The 15,292-nt window shown below is 41.5% G+C and overlaps 2 protein-coding genes across 5 annotated transcripts; both read right to left on the bottom strand.

Moving 5' to 3' along the window:
* Window positions 1–1,548: 1,548 nt before the first annotated feature.
* Window positions 1,549–11,907, bottom strand: trim25 (tripartite motif containing 25). 4 transcript variants are annotated; one of them, XM_071528202.1, is made up of 12 exons: window positions 11,781–11,907; window positions 10,766–11,421; window positions 10,127–10,222; window positions 9,630–9,863; window positions 7,545–7,713; window positions 7,065–7,091; window positions 6,632–6,718; window positions 6,386–6,475; window positions 4,877–4,936; window positions 2,753–2,860; window positions 2,187–2,246; window positions 1,549–2,086 (listed from the first exon to the last, which is right to left on the bottom strand). In XM_071528202.1, the coding sequence occupies exons 2-12, from the start codon at window positions 11,366–11,368 to the stop codon at window positions 1,554–1,556; spliced, it is 2,067 nt and encodes a 688-aa protein (XP_071384303.1). In that variant the 5' UTR covers window positions 11,369–11,421; window positions 11,781–11,907; the 3' UTR covers window positions 1,549–1,553. The 4 variants fall into 4 exon arrangements, with proteins under 4 accessions (XP_071384303.1, XP_071384304.1, XP_071384305.1 ...); XM_071528203.1 differs by having other exon boundaries at window positions 6,632–6,703; XM_071528204.1 differs by lacking the exon at window positions 7,065–7,091 and having other exon boundaries at window positions 6,632–6,703.
* Window positions 11,908–12,062: 155 nt separating this feature from the next.
* On the bottom strand, window positions 12,063–15,165 carry LOC139651327 (tropomyosin-1, isoforms 9A/A/B-like). Its single transcript, XM_071528207.1, has 5 exons — window positions 14,768–15,165; window positions 14,497–14,610; window positions 14,188–14,378; window positions 13,769–13,853; window positions 12,063–12,456 (listed from the first exon to the last, which is right to left on the bottom strand). Exons 1-5 carry the CDS (start codon window positions 14,948–14,950, stop codon window positions 12,343–12,345), a joined length of 687 nt encoding a protein of 228 aa, XP_071384308.1. The 5' UTR covers window positions 14,951–15,165; the 3' UTR covers window positions 12,063–12,342.
* Between the last annotated feature and the right edge of the window lie 127 nt (window positions 15,166–15,292).

Genomic DNA, 15,292 nt, shown 5'->3' with positions numbered 1-15,292 from the left:
CCTGATTTAATTCTTTCTCTCTCAAGACACATCTAATCATCTGACATACAGTGCAGGATAAATGGTCTGTATAGTTAAGACAGTCAACACACCAACACATACATGCTGTACAGTATAGGTACAGTGTGTGTTTGGTGTATACAACAAGGTTCAGAGACGAACACCAGCATCAACCACAATGAGCAGATGATACTGTTAAGTGTTAAGTAGCCATGTGCTATTCTCAATTAGCCTCTGAATGACACAGGAAGCCACAGGAACCGGCTTCCACCTGCTAAACACAGAGCAGACTATCAGAGTCTGGACAAAACCATCATGTTCCTCAGCCTGTGTGGCCTCTTTCTTTTTCACAACAGGGTGGGAATACAATCCCTTTCTTCACAGAGCAACAAGGGAGTGAATGATCGGTTCAGTTTAAGCAAGAAACTAAGGCCTTATTTGAAGGTTTTCATTCCAAAACACTGTATATCCACCTTGGATGAACAGAAAAAATATTACCCATAATTCATGGCTCCTTATGTAAAAAATACATATAATTATATCCATAAAAATGCTACTATTTAATAATGAAATGGTGAAAAGATAATTAAATAATAATGAAAGATAATGATAATAATGAAAAGATAACAAATATCTTCAACAATATTTAAGATAACTTTTTTGAACCTTTATTCAGGTAGTCTCTTAAAAATATTATTAAATAGTGAGTATTCCTTTCAGTAAATTTTTAAGGGTCGGTATCATTGCTTTTTTTTTTTCTCCAAATGATGGATATCCTATTTTGGAATGAAACTCTCCAATTATTATTTATTTAATCGGAACGGCCAGTTCAGAACAAATGCTTATATAACCGAACAGCCTTGCCCTCTGATACGTTCAGCAGTGTCGCTTAACTGAACAGCTGTTGTCCGAGCCAAAAGGACTGAAAAACTACAAAAGGAATTCAAATTCTTCTTGTAAAACAAAGTTCAGACCGAAACAGCTCGATGGACAAATGACTCCACAATGCACTTTGTTATACCGTCGATGTAACTTTATATATTGCACTACATTGTGCAATCCTCTGTCACTGTGTGTTTGTTTGAGCAGGTTCCATAGCAATAAACAGCCAGGCTGCACAAACTGGAAGCCGCGTGGAGCCGGAGATCAAAGTCCAGAGAACAACTGCTGAACGTTACATAAGTTGTTAGAATTTCCAAACAACTGTTACGACGCTCTTTGAATCATTTTAAATCTGTACTGAGTTTACAGTTAATTATTTTAGTACGATTAAAACGATACACATCCATAGCGATTATCGTTGAATCGAAGTAAAGCTAACAATGAGGATCAAAGGCTTTGTGTGTGTGTGTGTGTGTGTGTGTGTCCATGTGCGTGTACTGATTGCTTCCTTATATGCTTAAAGCTCAAATTACATTGACAGGCTACCCGTCTTGAATTAGTGGGTGCATGCATGTGCAGGTATGAAGTTTGTATGCGTCTGTGTGTGTGTGTGTGTGTGTGTGTGTGTGTGTGTGTATTTCATACAGACGTACAATTTCATTACACTCTCCTCACCCCTGCAGCTTGCACAAACTAATGGACGAGCCGCTTGAAAAGATCCAGAAGGCTGGATACACGGCTTCGGCGAAGGGGAACACGAAGGAGTGGAAGGGATAGGCCCTGTCCGCCACGCTGTAGAACGTCGCCGTTCCCTCCTCGCAATCCAACAGCACGCCTACGCGCTTCGGATTGGGATTCGCCAGCACCGTCTCGCTGCTGGCGTGCCAGGCCGACAGCTTGACGTTAAACCACTCGACGCACCAGGACTGGGCGTTGCGACCCAGCCGGCTGGCGGGGCCTTTGCGGTCGATGCTGTTGTAAGCTAAGCCCAGGCCAATAAAGTTGTTGCTGCTCATCTTGATTTCCCAGTAGTGGCGCCCTCTGGAGAAACCCTTGGTGGTCAGCACCTGGGAGCAGACGGAGAATCGGGCGGGGGCGTCGGGGTAGTTGCTAGGCTCGTCTGACACAGAGGCGTTGGTCAAGTCCTCGCTCAGGATGATGCGTTTGTGGGCCGTCTTTGGGTCCAGGGTGAGCACGGTGCCGTCTGTTCGGGACAGAGGAAGGACAGGTAAGACCGGGCGGCTGAGAACTGATGCTTCTATTACCTCATGAGGGGAAAGTACTTGCTACGCTCATAAACTTACATTTCAGAAGATCGTTTCTTTTTGCAGCGGAGGTAATGTTTGGTGGGATGTCTGGAGTTTCTAAAACAGAAGAGGAAGAAAAATAGAAACATTCAATACCAAACTGCGATACTCATTGTGTCACTGTGGTGAAAAGATGAAAGTGCAAAACGAATGTACTAAAATTACGGCATCTTCCATCAAGTTACATGTCATTATTACAATATTCAACAAAGGATCAGGTGGTAACACAGAGGCACTGTACAAGAGAGGACAGTGGCAGACTGTTCTTCTCAGCCCACACACACACACACACACACATACAGCATTGGTGTCTCAGGGAGTTCTGCTGATCCGGATACTACTGCTGCTATATTGCTCATCCTGTTAATGCTGGAATCCATTTTTTTTTTTTTTGCTCATTTTCATTCATACACTTCTACTTAATATGTCCAAGTGGTGGAATTGTGTTTGCTCTATTGCACTAGAATTAGTACTGAGAAACTCCCTTCTGCATGGTACAGTGAGAACAAACATAGATGACTGGTTTGTTTTCCATTTCTTATCAAAATGTGGGCGGCGTTTACCTGGGTTCCCTTTGGGTTCCTGTACAGGAGGTCGGCCTCTGGCCATGTCCAGTAGGTTTTCCATTGAACTGGCTGCTTTCATATTCTCTGTTGGCTTTCTGGTTTGTTCTAAAAGAAGATGCACAAAAAAATTTGTTTTGGAGGTGTCAAGTGAAAATCCTGTCTAATAGGCTGTTTAATGTTTTGTGAAAGATAACTGCAAGAAAAATATTCATTTTAAAGCTAAACTAAGCGATTTTTCCTGACCACTAGAGGGTGACAGAAACCGCAACACATTTTGTAAACACACACAGCGACGGAAGCCCTTATTTTATTTTATTTATTTTAATTATTTGTTGGTTTATTTAACAGGGACAGTGCACATTAATGAACATTGCTGTAAATGCGCCAGAGCTAGCCAAGAGGCTATTTTTCATCTGTAGTCCCTGGACAGATGTTTCAGAATCACCCTAAAAACAGAATATAATATATAATATAATATAATATAAGACTGAAATAACAAAGTTATTGAGATCATTTATAAGCATGCAGAACAATAATAAAAAAGAAAAGAGAATATTAATGTTAATCACAGACATGAAAAGCATGGACAGTGTATAAAATACATAAATCAGTCTGACACAATAAAAGCAAAACCACAATAAGACATGCATGCAGGTACATGAGGGCAGACTGGCGATAGCACGATAGCGACAGGTGACAGCAGACAGCAAGGGAAGTTCAGCACAGACAGGCTGAGGACAGTAAGGTGCAACTGAGTTTTAGTGCTGACAGAGCTGAGTACTAATTAACCGTTTCTTTAAATGAGCTCTAAATAAACCGTATGTGTCCAATTCTCTAATATTTGCTGGGATGGAGTTCCATTCTAGTGCAGCTTTAACAGAGAAAGCAGACTGACTGAAAGTGCTTTTCCTGAGTGGGATAATGCAATCCCCTTGTGCTGCACCTTTTGTGAACCGATATGCAGTTGTTCTTATGTTGACAAACTGTCTGAGTGGAGGAGAAGTCAAACCATAATCTTGTACATAAGACAAACATTTACATATTTAATCATGTTTTCCCAACTCAAGGATTTTAAGTGTTCGTTTATACAAAGACTGTAATGGTTTTAGAGTAGTGGTGCTAGCCTGCGACCAGGTTGTTAAACAGTAAGTGATATGGGAAATGACCATAGAATGCATGTACATCTTAGCCGCCTCTGTTGACACGTAATCTCGAATGAAAGATTGAATTTGACCCGGTTACAAACCTTTTTCACCTGAGCTTTGAAATAAATGGTTTGGTTTCAATCAGAATCAATCAGAACTCCAAGGTACTTGCATTCAGATACAACCTGTAGCCTCTCCCCTGATACAAAGACATCTGGCTCTACACTAGAACTGTTTGTCTTGGTGAGAAACATGCATACTGTTTTAGACACATTTAGTTGCAAACAGCATTGCTTTAACCATGCTGTTACATGAACCATAGAGTTTGTGAGTTCATTAGCAACTTGTGTCATACTGCTACCATGTACATTAATTACAGTGTCATCTGCATACATTTGCATGTTGGTGTCAGGACATCCTTAAGGGCAAACCATGCATAAAGGCGAATGGCTAAAATAAACGTACCTATAGAGAAATATCGCCGGTTACCAGTCTCACTTTGCCAGATTTTTCTCCCACTGAAGGCTACATGTCCCACAATGACAAGTGAAGAGGTAGGTAGCAAGTTTACTAGATGAAAACGTTTACTCGCTCGCTTTATCGATTTGCCATTATTCGGGCCGACTTTGACAACAAGCTTTAGGAAAGAGGTGAAAACAACAACACAGCTGGCCCGCCTGTGTGGCTGTTTGTTTATATCATTACTTCTCACTGAAATCTCCACATAGCACACGTTCGTTTCAGGATTGGTTACATGGTCTGAAATCGCTTATTGCAGGTTTAACAAGATTCTTAACATGTTGATATATTAATGAAGACTGAGAAATAAGGCGACACTAAGGTTAGGGTTAGGGTTAGGGTTACTGCACTGTGTGCACAACCAACAAGAAAAACAGTAAGGGTTAGGGTTAGGGTTAGGGTTACTGCACTGTGTGCACGACCAACAAGAAACAACAGTAAACAGTCAATTTCATACTGTCAGGTCTTTGGTCCTTCTGATGAGTTTGTTCACTGTTTCCACTTTTCTTGTCTGACTCTAAGGGAAAAATGAGTGTGACAACAGTTTAGAAGTGATAAACAAGGGAAATCCACTCCTAGTTACAGTATGTTGTTTTTTCAGCACTACCATGCCAAACAGTCTTGTGATTACGCATGTTGTCCTTTTGAAAACATTTATTAATTATGAGCATGCCATGCTCTAATACATCCACATCCCTATTTGTAAACCTTTATTTTATTTCTAGTTTAACAGAAGAGCAGAACTGTCCAAAAGAGACCCGTCAAGTGTAACTTTATCGCCTCCTCCTGTCTGAGCTCTTCCTCCTTTGCATGGTATAATCTGAACATGCTGCCACTGTGCAGATATTACTTTGTTTTGCCAGGGCGGAAGAGGGAATCATGCTGCAGCGTTTTTCTTGTGTTCCCGCTCCAACATGGCAACCACTAATAATCGCTCTTAATCGCTCTCCATATATTCCTTGACAGGCAGTCCACCCTTCAGTGTTTCATTGCTTTTAAAAGACACTGCAATAAACAGGCAAATACAAACAGATACTGCCACGGCACATGGGCAACTTCCAAGGTAAACACACTGGTCCACTTGTCCGCCACCCTGAAGGTAAAGCTCACAGCAGGCTTTCCAACCCTGATCACTGACGACATTCTCTGATATGAAAATGGGGTCATCAGGAAGAATTCTGAACCAAATTAAAATGACTGTAATATTGTTTGTCATATAGAAATAAAAAAAACTACCATGAAAGACGACAGAGCCTTCACTGAGAATGCTACACAGCGTGTCGATGCACACCTGTCACTGACCGGCTCACAAGAGAAGCATTGTTCACGAGTCATCAGTATGACGTGAACACAAATTTTTCAGATCCTCGACACGGACGTTGACACTGTTCAACCCTTAATCTATATCCAACCAACTGTGGTGTTCACTACATTTCCATGCACACCAGTACGTCTCCAGTCTCCCCACTGGGTAATCTTCAGGAAAGATACACAGGAACAATATATCTACAGCTTATGACAGGAGGGAAATGACTGACTGACTGGAGCTTGTAGCCTATAGGGAAAGTGACCCTTGACATATTAAATCAATAAGATCGCATGAAAAATCATTCATTCATCAATCATTCATTATCATTCTCATAATAAGAGTAAAGACAATAATCAGGTATTGTGTGTGTGTGTATGTATGTGTGTGTGTAAGCATAGTAATTAAAGACCCCATGAAATGAACCCCCATTACTTTTACTTCCTGGAAAACACAGAATCTTTCATGGTGACCTCATGCTGCACTAGTAGGCATAAATATACATTTCTAACCAATAAAACCATCAGATTTTTTATTTTTTCCCTGACTCATATTCCATTGGTTTAGACTTTTGAATGATCCCTCCCTGCATTATGTCCCGCCCCAACATCCTGGAAGTAAAGAAGCCACTTCACGGGGTCTTTAATGACATTTTCTTACTTGCAGGTCTCTTCTTCTGGCCGGCCTTCAGCGCAGCACCTGGACTGTGGGACCTCAGGTGTCTCGGCGGGCCTGGAGGCGGTGGTATTTCTGAAACGGTTTAGGCAAAAGATAAGGCATTTCATTCTTTAACTGTGCAGCCATAATGGTGTTATCACCTTGGTGCGGCGTCATGCGTTAAACAATGCTTGTCAAATTTATATTCATGCATCATAAAGCATGTCTGTGAGACGGAGATGAACATACCAAACAGCGGGTGAGGAGCGATTCTCTCAGGAAAGACACTAAATCCTGAGAGAGGAACTGTTCTTGGTGGCCCTACAAACAAACCTGCTGTTAAGATGCCAGATGCTCACATTACAACGGCTTTTTTACACACAGGACTTCAAATAGTTACCCCACCACAGCAAAATGTTACACCAATTTGAGGAATGTCTTAAAGGGATAGCCAACTAAAATATGCAATTTGTCATTAAAATGTTTTTTTTTTGTCATTGTTGGGTGTAAAAAACAAAACGAAACTGTGAGAATCTGAAGTTATTTCTACACTGAGAAAAGCCGATTGTGATACAAAATAATAAAAAAAAAAAACATTTTTAACTGGGTTGCCCATCCCTTTAAAATGGTTGATTTGTTTTAATTTCTGATCCCAGCATTTTTCCACATGACACAAACTCACCAGATGGAAAAATGCAAGTTTTAAGTTCTGCAAAAAAAAAAAAAACACACATCATTTGCTTCACTAGCCTTTCATAATACATCTTCAGTTGTAAAATCTCCCTCTTCAAACAGTGGTTCTCAAACTTTTTTGGCTTTTGACCCCTTAAAACGAAGCGTTGCCTACTTGCGACCCTCAGTCACATTCTGCATATGCAGAGAGAGTTCAACCAAAGAATGATTTTCCCTTTTCTGGTCGTTTTATTTATTTGATTATCAGAGGCTGAAAACTATTAAGAAATTGAAAAGAAAAACAAAAAAAACAGCAAAAAATCTGAAAAAACAGACTTGATAATAAATTTGGTAGTAGAAATGTGTTTTTTTCCTATCCCATAAATCATCTTGTGACCACCCAAAATTATCCCGCGAACCCCTGGGGGGGGGGGGGGGGGGGGGGGGGGGTTGAGAACCACTGACTTAAAAGATACACCTGCACACTCACCTGGTTTAAGCATCTGCAGCCTGGCCTCGACAGGCTGTTTGAGGACCTCTGTCAGATGCTCCTTCAGGACGGCAGCGAAGGCCTGCGCTGCCGTCACCATCTTGGAGTCCATGTTGGATTTGGGGAGGTAGGGGTCAAAGGTCACGACTGAGGGCAGGTCAGCTGAAGCCTTTGGGGAACAAGGAAGAGAAAAACGTTTTTTGGACAGTTTTTATGGAGTTGCAATGCCACATTCTTTTCCAACCAAGACCAGAATGAGGTTTCAATCCAAGTGGCCTGTAGCTCGATGATGCCCAAGTCTCCCACGGGACAAGAGGCCTTCCTCTCTCATGTTCGCTTCCCTCAGCTTCACAGTGCACAAGCTGAGAGGAGCTTCAGAACAAACCAAGCCTATTCTCCTCAAAAGATCATGTGGCTCTGGTTTTATGCAACCAACAGTCTCATTAACCCAAAATGTTAGGAATGTTAACAAGCAAGTAAGTTTCTTCCTCGGGTATCAATCCTCATCCAAGTGAATATAGTCAACTCAGTACAGAGTGGGGCTGGGCGATATGGCTGAAATCAATATCATGATAATCATAAGGATTTTTTTCAATATTGATATATATCACAATATGGCTCATGCATGCAAAATCACGTGTTAAATAATCAAATTAATGTTCATCCCATTGAACCAAATGAACTGAAATTTTCAAATAATATTCCTTAAATATATTCCTTACCTCATTTCGTCAGAGTTTTTAAATACAATTTGCTTGTTAGCATCAATTTAGACAGCAGAACTGTGTGTCACAATATCCCCAAATCACCATATCATGACAATATGATTCCACTGAAAGACGATAAACAATAATATTTCATTATTTCCCAGCCCTAGTGCAGAGACATAAATAATGAGCACGCTACATGAAATTAACATCTAGTTTATTCAGTCAAGAAAAAAACAGCTCAGTATGAAGCTAAAACACAAAGCTAAAACAGTGTTGTAGTTCCAGTCATGTCTTCAGAGTTCAAAGGCAAAGAGATGCAGAAGGAGCAGCTGATCCTGCTCAGTTGCAGAGCTGAGCCAGAAAGTATTTGTGTAATGGGAAAATGCACTTCAAATCATAAATACAATGGTAAAGAATGACGGAAGACATTTGTCCTTTTGCTGACCCAGGCCTACTAGGCCCAAGGCCCAGATTGGGGCCCAGATGTCGGCTCAAAAGGGGGGTCTGGGATTTTGTCAAAAGGGGTCTTTTATCATATTACTCCCTTGTTTAACAAGCAAACCTTGTTCTGTCATAAACCTGTCATGTATGATATATGCATTCTGGCGACAGATCAGAATCTGTCGCATGTATTGTCATTAGTAATATAGCACCCTGGCGATAGATCAAATTTCATCCTTATGATCCATTTATCGTATTTTATGCCTGATTATATCATGAACTCTCATATGAATAGATTGGTTGTATTTACAGATGTCATAGGGAGGGGGAAGTGTATAAAAAGCAACTGTTCAGTTGCTCATGCAGCCTGAAACTTTGTTGAAGGTTGTCTGTGCCCGCTTGCAGGTCTATTGTACGAATAAACCAGAAGGGAAACTCTCTGTTTAATTTCTCAAGTCTCTTTATTTCAGAATTTCCCACAACAATTTGCATTTGTTTGTTTTAGGCGACATAGATGGCAGACGGGTGGAGTTCGCCATAAAAGACAATAGAACGATTTGACAACCACAGCAAAGTTTATAAAAGTCAACTTAGTATACTTCTCTGTTATCCGAGTCAGTCAAGAAATGCTTATACTATATTCAGTATGTTTCCAATAGATTTGCACCACCATCTGCACATTCTATGTCTCAACTGTCTCAAGAAATCCCTCTTAACCTTTTTCCTCCCTGTCACGTTTGAACTGAACTCCAGAGACTAAATCAATCACGGCCCCAAAGCTTTCACTGGATTCACCTGGTCAGTCTAGCTCATGAAGAGAGCAGGTGTTCCTCATATCTTGCCCACTCCGAGTAATTCAAGATACCCAAAATAAATTCTAAGATTGGGACTTCTCTGATCTACCTTCACTTCTAGGTGACGGAGGTCGTCTCACCTGTAGGAAGGCCATGCTCTGGGACTGACCCAGCAGGCTGTTGATGTCATCTTTGGCTTTGTTCATCTTCTCAACGTTGTCGGTGAACTTCTTCATGAGGCCCTTGAGTTTCGTCTGGCTGCTCTCCTGCTCGCGGTCCACGGTGGTCAGGGCCTCGCGCTCCTCACGGTCCAACATGTCCCGCATCTGCTGATACTCAGCCGCCAGAGTTTTCTTCCTGTTGGTCGCAGAGTCCTAGGGGTGGACCATCAAATAGACGGATCAGTAGATAGATACAGACAGACCGATATAAAGACAGAAGGACATGTAATTTCTGTCACATTCTCTTTTATAACCTAGAAGTTATGGATCGCAAATGACCGGGAATCACTCATTAATTCATCTATGGCCTCTTGGGTTTCAGGTCACTACTTAAGACTATATGATTCCTATTCATAACCATTTGTGTGCATAAAAAAAAAAGTAAATGTCACTCTTTAAAACGTGGTGAGAATTACCTTCAGCATGTCCTGCTTGTTCATCATTTGAGATATAACGTTCTTGTTCTTCTCGATCTTCTCATCCAGCAAACCCAACTTGCTTCTCAAGTCAGTCTACAGACAAAAATACATAATCAATACTTTATATATCAGACTTTATACTTTTACTCCACTACGTAGCCAGAGGAAAATATTGTACTTTTAACATTACATTTCCTCTGACAGCTGTAGTTACTATAGTTACTTTGCAGAGTTTTGCAGGTTTTACATTCAAAACATACGATAAACTCATAAAACATGTTGTATTGTTGGAGTTTAGACTCCCCTACAGTATATGGAGTAGTTAGACTTAGCACCACCTGGACCACCTACAACATTAAAATACGTCTTACAGGTTAATGCATCAATAAGTTAAGTTTGATACTTAAGTACATTTTACTGCTAATACTTCTATACTTTTACTCAAGTTCAAAATGTTTAGTTTTTACTTTGAATGGAGTATTTTTAGCTACATTATGACATTGATACTTTTACTGCTACTTTACTTTTAAGGATTTGAGTACTTTTACCACCACTGGTAGCCTACTTTTACCACCACTTGGCACAGGTGAATACTGAAACACAAACACACACCTACAGTAGGTCTTCCACACACACCTGTTTCAAGCCCCTTTGCTCCTCGGGGCTCGTGAAGGAGCATCCTTTGTGGACTTGCTGGAGGCAGAAGCTGCAGATAGCACGGCCGTGCTGGACGCAGAACAGCTCCATCAGCTTGTGGTGGTCGGGGCAGATGCGCTCCGACAGGTCGGCCAGCGGCTCGCTCAGCTGGTGGAGGCGAAAATTCGGGTTTTCCCGGTGAGGCTTCAGGTGCTCCTCGCAGAAGGACGCCATGCAGGTGAGGCAGGTCTGGGATGCTTCGGCTTGCATGCATGTATCGCAGCATACGGTGGGCTCCTTTTCGGCTTTGACCTCCTCCCCGTGCAGGCCGAGCTCAGTCCTGGTGGACTTCATTTTGAAGGTCTCCACCACAGCGCTGAGGACGGTGTTTTTCTTCAGCTCGGGTTTGGTGGCGAAGAAGGTCCGGCACTGCGGGCAGCTGTAGCTGTCTTTCCAGGTAGCGAGGAGGCAGTCCTGGCAGAAGTTGTGTCCGCAGGGAATCGTCACGGGACATTCAAACGGACACAGGCAGATGCTGCAACTCAGCTCATCCTCCAAACTCAGGAGAGAAAACGGACTTTCGTCGATGTCCATCGCGGCCATGCTGAACTCTGACTGACCAGCGGCGCGTCTGACGCATAGACTGAGGTCTGGCGCTGCGAGGGGAAAACGAAACTTAACTCGTCAATTCCGAGAAAATGAAAGTAGGTGGAACAAGCGTTTCGTTTAATTTTAACAGCATGTTTTTCTTATTAGACGCTGATTCTCTTTTACTTTAGCGTCTGTTTTCCAACCTTACTCTGTCAAACCGACTAGTTACCAAAAAAGCAGTTTAAAAACCCTGAATAGGCTAATCAGGAAGACGCCACAGACAGACAGTCATTCTGGCCGGTTACCACACTTGTAGCCTAGTTAGATAAAAGCGTATACCGTTAAACAAATTACTTACAATAAATTTAAGTATTGGCTAGGCTACTTGAACAAACAATATAGATTTTTATTTCTCCAACAATACCTTTTGCCTTCGGGTGCAGCTGCAGGGCGACTCAGTCCAACTCGACGACGGGGCTACTGTAGTCTGATATGATGCAAATGCAGGTGTGTCCCGATATAAATGACACCTGACTACTGACAATTCTCTCTCTCCCCCTCCCAGCCTCTCTCCCTCTCTCTCTCTCTCTCTCTCATACACAAACACACTGGTAGTATTAGAGCTCTGCACACGCTACACACAAGTTCCTGCACTACTGATGATATACTGTAGAGAGCGATGAAAAACACGTTAGATATTACATGTTCTTTTATTCAGCAGAAAGGTTTACAGGGTAAATGTGTCTGTAGCTGAGATACAATCAAATGCAGATACAGTTCATCGGATATCTTGAAGGTTTTTGCTCGTGTTCACCTCAGTCACAATTCGCTCACTCACATCCATTTGGAATTAGGCTCAAAATGTCCATAAAATAACCTTATATCTGTGACTTTATGGCGATGCTTTTCGAATGAACACTTCACATGATTCTTTAAACTAAACTACTGTGATAATACTACAACTCTAATCCCTCTTCTGTTTGGGTTCAGTTGCTGTTGATGTGCGGCTTCGCAGGATGCTGCTGTGTGTTGTTTTGGCCACTTGTGTAGGCCTCACTGAGCTGGTGGAGGTCCTTCATCAGGTCTGCAAACTGCTCCTCCTGCAAACACAGAGAAAACAACCATCACTTACTATGTTTTCCCCAAGTCACTAGTGTATATATATAACGCACCTGAAGAGTTCTCTGTCGCACTACATTTTCATTTTGGGGGGGAAAAGTTGTTGGTTGACTGATTGACATTATAACACTTTTGCTTACTGGATCATTTTTGAGATAGTGCATGATAAACCTCAGGATATGCCAGAAAAAAAACTTCCGACTTATCATTCACTATCTCAAAAATGATCCAGTACGTAAAAGTGTTATAATGTCAATCAGTCAACCGACAACTTAACCCCCATATAGTTACATCTCAGCTTTTTTCCAAACTACTGAAGTTAGCGGGGCCATGTTTTTACTGCGCCAAAAAAAAAGAGATAAAATATCCATCAGATTTCTCCAAAGAGCTCATACTAGGGCTGGGCGATATGGTTGAAATCAATATCACGATAATCATATGGATTTTTCTCGATATCAATATATATCACGATATGGTTCATCTATGCAAAATCACGTTAAATTATCAAATTAATGTTCATCTCATTGAACCGAATGGTAATGTTAGGTGTGATGTCAAACAAAACAGAAATATTCAAATAATATTCCTACCATACCTCATTTTATGAGAGTTTTTAAGTAAAATTTGCTTATCATCATCAATTTAGACAGCAGAAATGTGTGTCACGATATTAAAATATCTTCATATCATCACGATATGATTCCACTGAAAGACCATAAGCGATAATATTGAATTATCGCCCAGCCCTAGCTCATGCAATACAATCCAAGTGTTTTGAAGCCAAGCAATTGAACTGTGGGTCCAAAAGACCAATATTTACCTCATTATCTTCTCCATTTTCCTAACTGACAATGCTCTGGTTACACACGACTGTTGGGACATTTGTAAATACTGGACTTTTGGACCCACAGTGCAATCGTTTGGCTACAAAACACTTGGATTATGCTGCACAAGCTGTTTGAGGACATTTTATGCTTTTTTGGTGTAAAGAACTTCAATAGTTTGGGAGAAGGCTGAAATGGAACTACGGCTAACTCGCTCTGTGTTTGCCGGTCCTAGGAACTTCAATGGAGTTTCAACTGGCATGGGGTTGAGTAGATAACGACTGAATTTTAATTTTGGTGCAAACTATTCCTTTAACAAGGCTTTAACAAGCACAGTAATTTATTTTAATGGTGTGCAATCATTTTCTAAGAGAAGGTGCCACTTTTCAATTAGTTGATATGTCATTTTTGAATGAAACCCTTCACTTCATCTTTGCTTGATGAGTGGCTTTCTCTCTCTCTCTCTTACCAAGACGTTCATTCGCTCAGCTGCTGCAATGGCAACACTCAGCTTTCTCTCGTCCTCCTCCCTCTCCTCCTCAATCACACCCAACCTATGAGACACACAGAGGGAAGAGATGTAGATGTTATATTGTTCATATTCAACTTAAATAATCTAGAACTACTTTTAGTACTTTATTGATCCCACAGTGGGAAACGACTGAAATATCACAAGTGGTACAATACACACAGCGTAAAACTCAATGAGGACACTGCTCTCACAGACAGAACAGAACACACTGGTAACATATTGAAACATACAGTACATCAAATAAAGATTAGTGCATATGCTCATGGAAGCCACATTGGGCTGTCTAATCCCTCTCCACCTGTTGTTGAAGATATGAACATGCATGTTTTTGCTCATCGTTGACTCCACACTCTCACCTGAAGGTGGCGCTGGCGAGCTGCTCTTCTCGCACGGCCAGCAGATCCCGCAGTTCAATGACCTCTGTCTGCAGCATTGCATTCTGGTCCTGGCTTTGGACAATGAAGTCCTCCAGCCGCTTTGCCATCTCCAGTTCGCGCTCCGTCACCTGCTCCACCCCCAGACGAAGCTCTGACAGCTCTTGAGCGTGCTGGTGTGTGTGAATGCCAAAATGACATTTTATGGGGTGTAATTCAATCATTAAATCATACACTATAGCCAGTATTAAACCACTTTTGTGAGTATAGTGGCTAGAAGATGTGACATACCCTGTCCAGTAAGTTTAGCTGCTCATTCTCAGTCGTCATCTCGCTTGATTCCCTGTTGTGGATGTCTTGTCTGATCCAGGGAACTGGTGCAGGTGGAGGTTTGATGCTGCCTCTCTGAAAGAAGATGAAAACTTGTCTACACGATTCCACCTACTTACCACACCAGGAAAAACAACACTATGTCTATATTATCGATATGTGTTAATATGTTTTAGTTAATGTCAGAAATGTGCTTGTCATAAAATAACATAAAACTCCTCTTTGTACTCACAGTATTTGGTGACGAGATCTGTGGTTGGTTAGTCTCCATCTCTTGTTCATGGTTATGCTCCTGCTCTTGCTCATAGCCATCTATCTGCAGATGCTCAGAGCTCGTCTGCCTCTTCAAAACAAGTTTGTGGTGTCGCCTGTGTGGAGCGCTGTGAGCTCTGGTGACTGGCTTCCGCTCCCTCATACTCCTGGTCCTACCATCCCTATTGAGTGGATGGATGAATGAATGATTGAATGAATTGTTTATTTAAGTGTCATACATCAAATGATGGCCAAGCCGAATGGGTGCTTAAAGACCCCATGAAATCTCCATAAATCTTTACTTAATGATGGGAGGGGTGTGGAGGGGCGGGATTGTTCAAAAATCTGATGGTTTTATTGGTTAGAAATCTATATTTATACCTACTAGTGCAACATGAGGTCACCATGAAAAGTAAGTCACTATAATGGGATAAATCATCCTATATACATACTATATATGTTATATGTGTGTACCTCATGTAATGTAGCCTACACACATATACAA

Source organism: Centroberyx affinis, unplaced genomic scaffold, assembly GCF_046629955.1.
Source record: "Centroberyx affinis isolate AG114_WGS23_722 - 3 ecotype Tasmania unplaced genomic scaffold, CSIRO-AGI_Caff_v1 ptg001635l_1, whole genome shotgun sequence".
Classification (NCBI taxonomy): domain Eukaryota; kingdom Metazoa; phylum Chordata; class Actinopteri; order Beryciformes; family Berycidae; genus Centroberyx; species Centroberyx affinis.
The sequence above is the reverse complement of the archived record's forward strand: the minus strand, read 5'-3'. Positions and strand labels throughout refer to the sequence as shown.

Coding starts and splice junctions, on each gene's coding strand:
- trim25 (XM_071528202.1), bottom strand. CDS start 11,368: ATGGCCGCGATGGACATCGACGAAAGTCCGTTTTCTCTCCTGAGTTTG. Junction 9,864..10,126: donor ACAAGCAGGACATGCTGAAG/GTAATTCTCACC, acceptor GTCCACCCCTAG/GACTCTGCGACCAACAGGAA. Junction 4,937..6,385: donor CCAGAAGAAGAGACCTGCAA/GTAAGAAAATGT, acceptor TTTTTCCCTTAG/AGTCAGACAAGAAAAGTGGA.
- LOC139651327 (XM_071528207.1), bottom strand. CDS start 14,950: ATGAGGGAGCGGAAGCCAGTCACCAGAGCTCACAGCGCTCCACACAGG. Junction 14,611..14,767: donor AGATCTCGTCACCAAATACT/GTGAGTACAAAG, acceptor ATCTTCTTTCAG/AGAGGCAGCATCAAACCTCC. Junction 14,379..14,496: donor AGCTAAACTTACTGGACAGG/GTATGTCACATC, acceptor CACACACACCAG/CACGCTCAAGAGCTGTCAGA.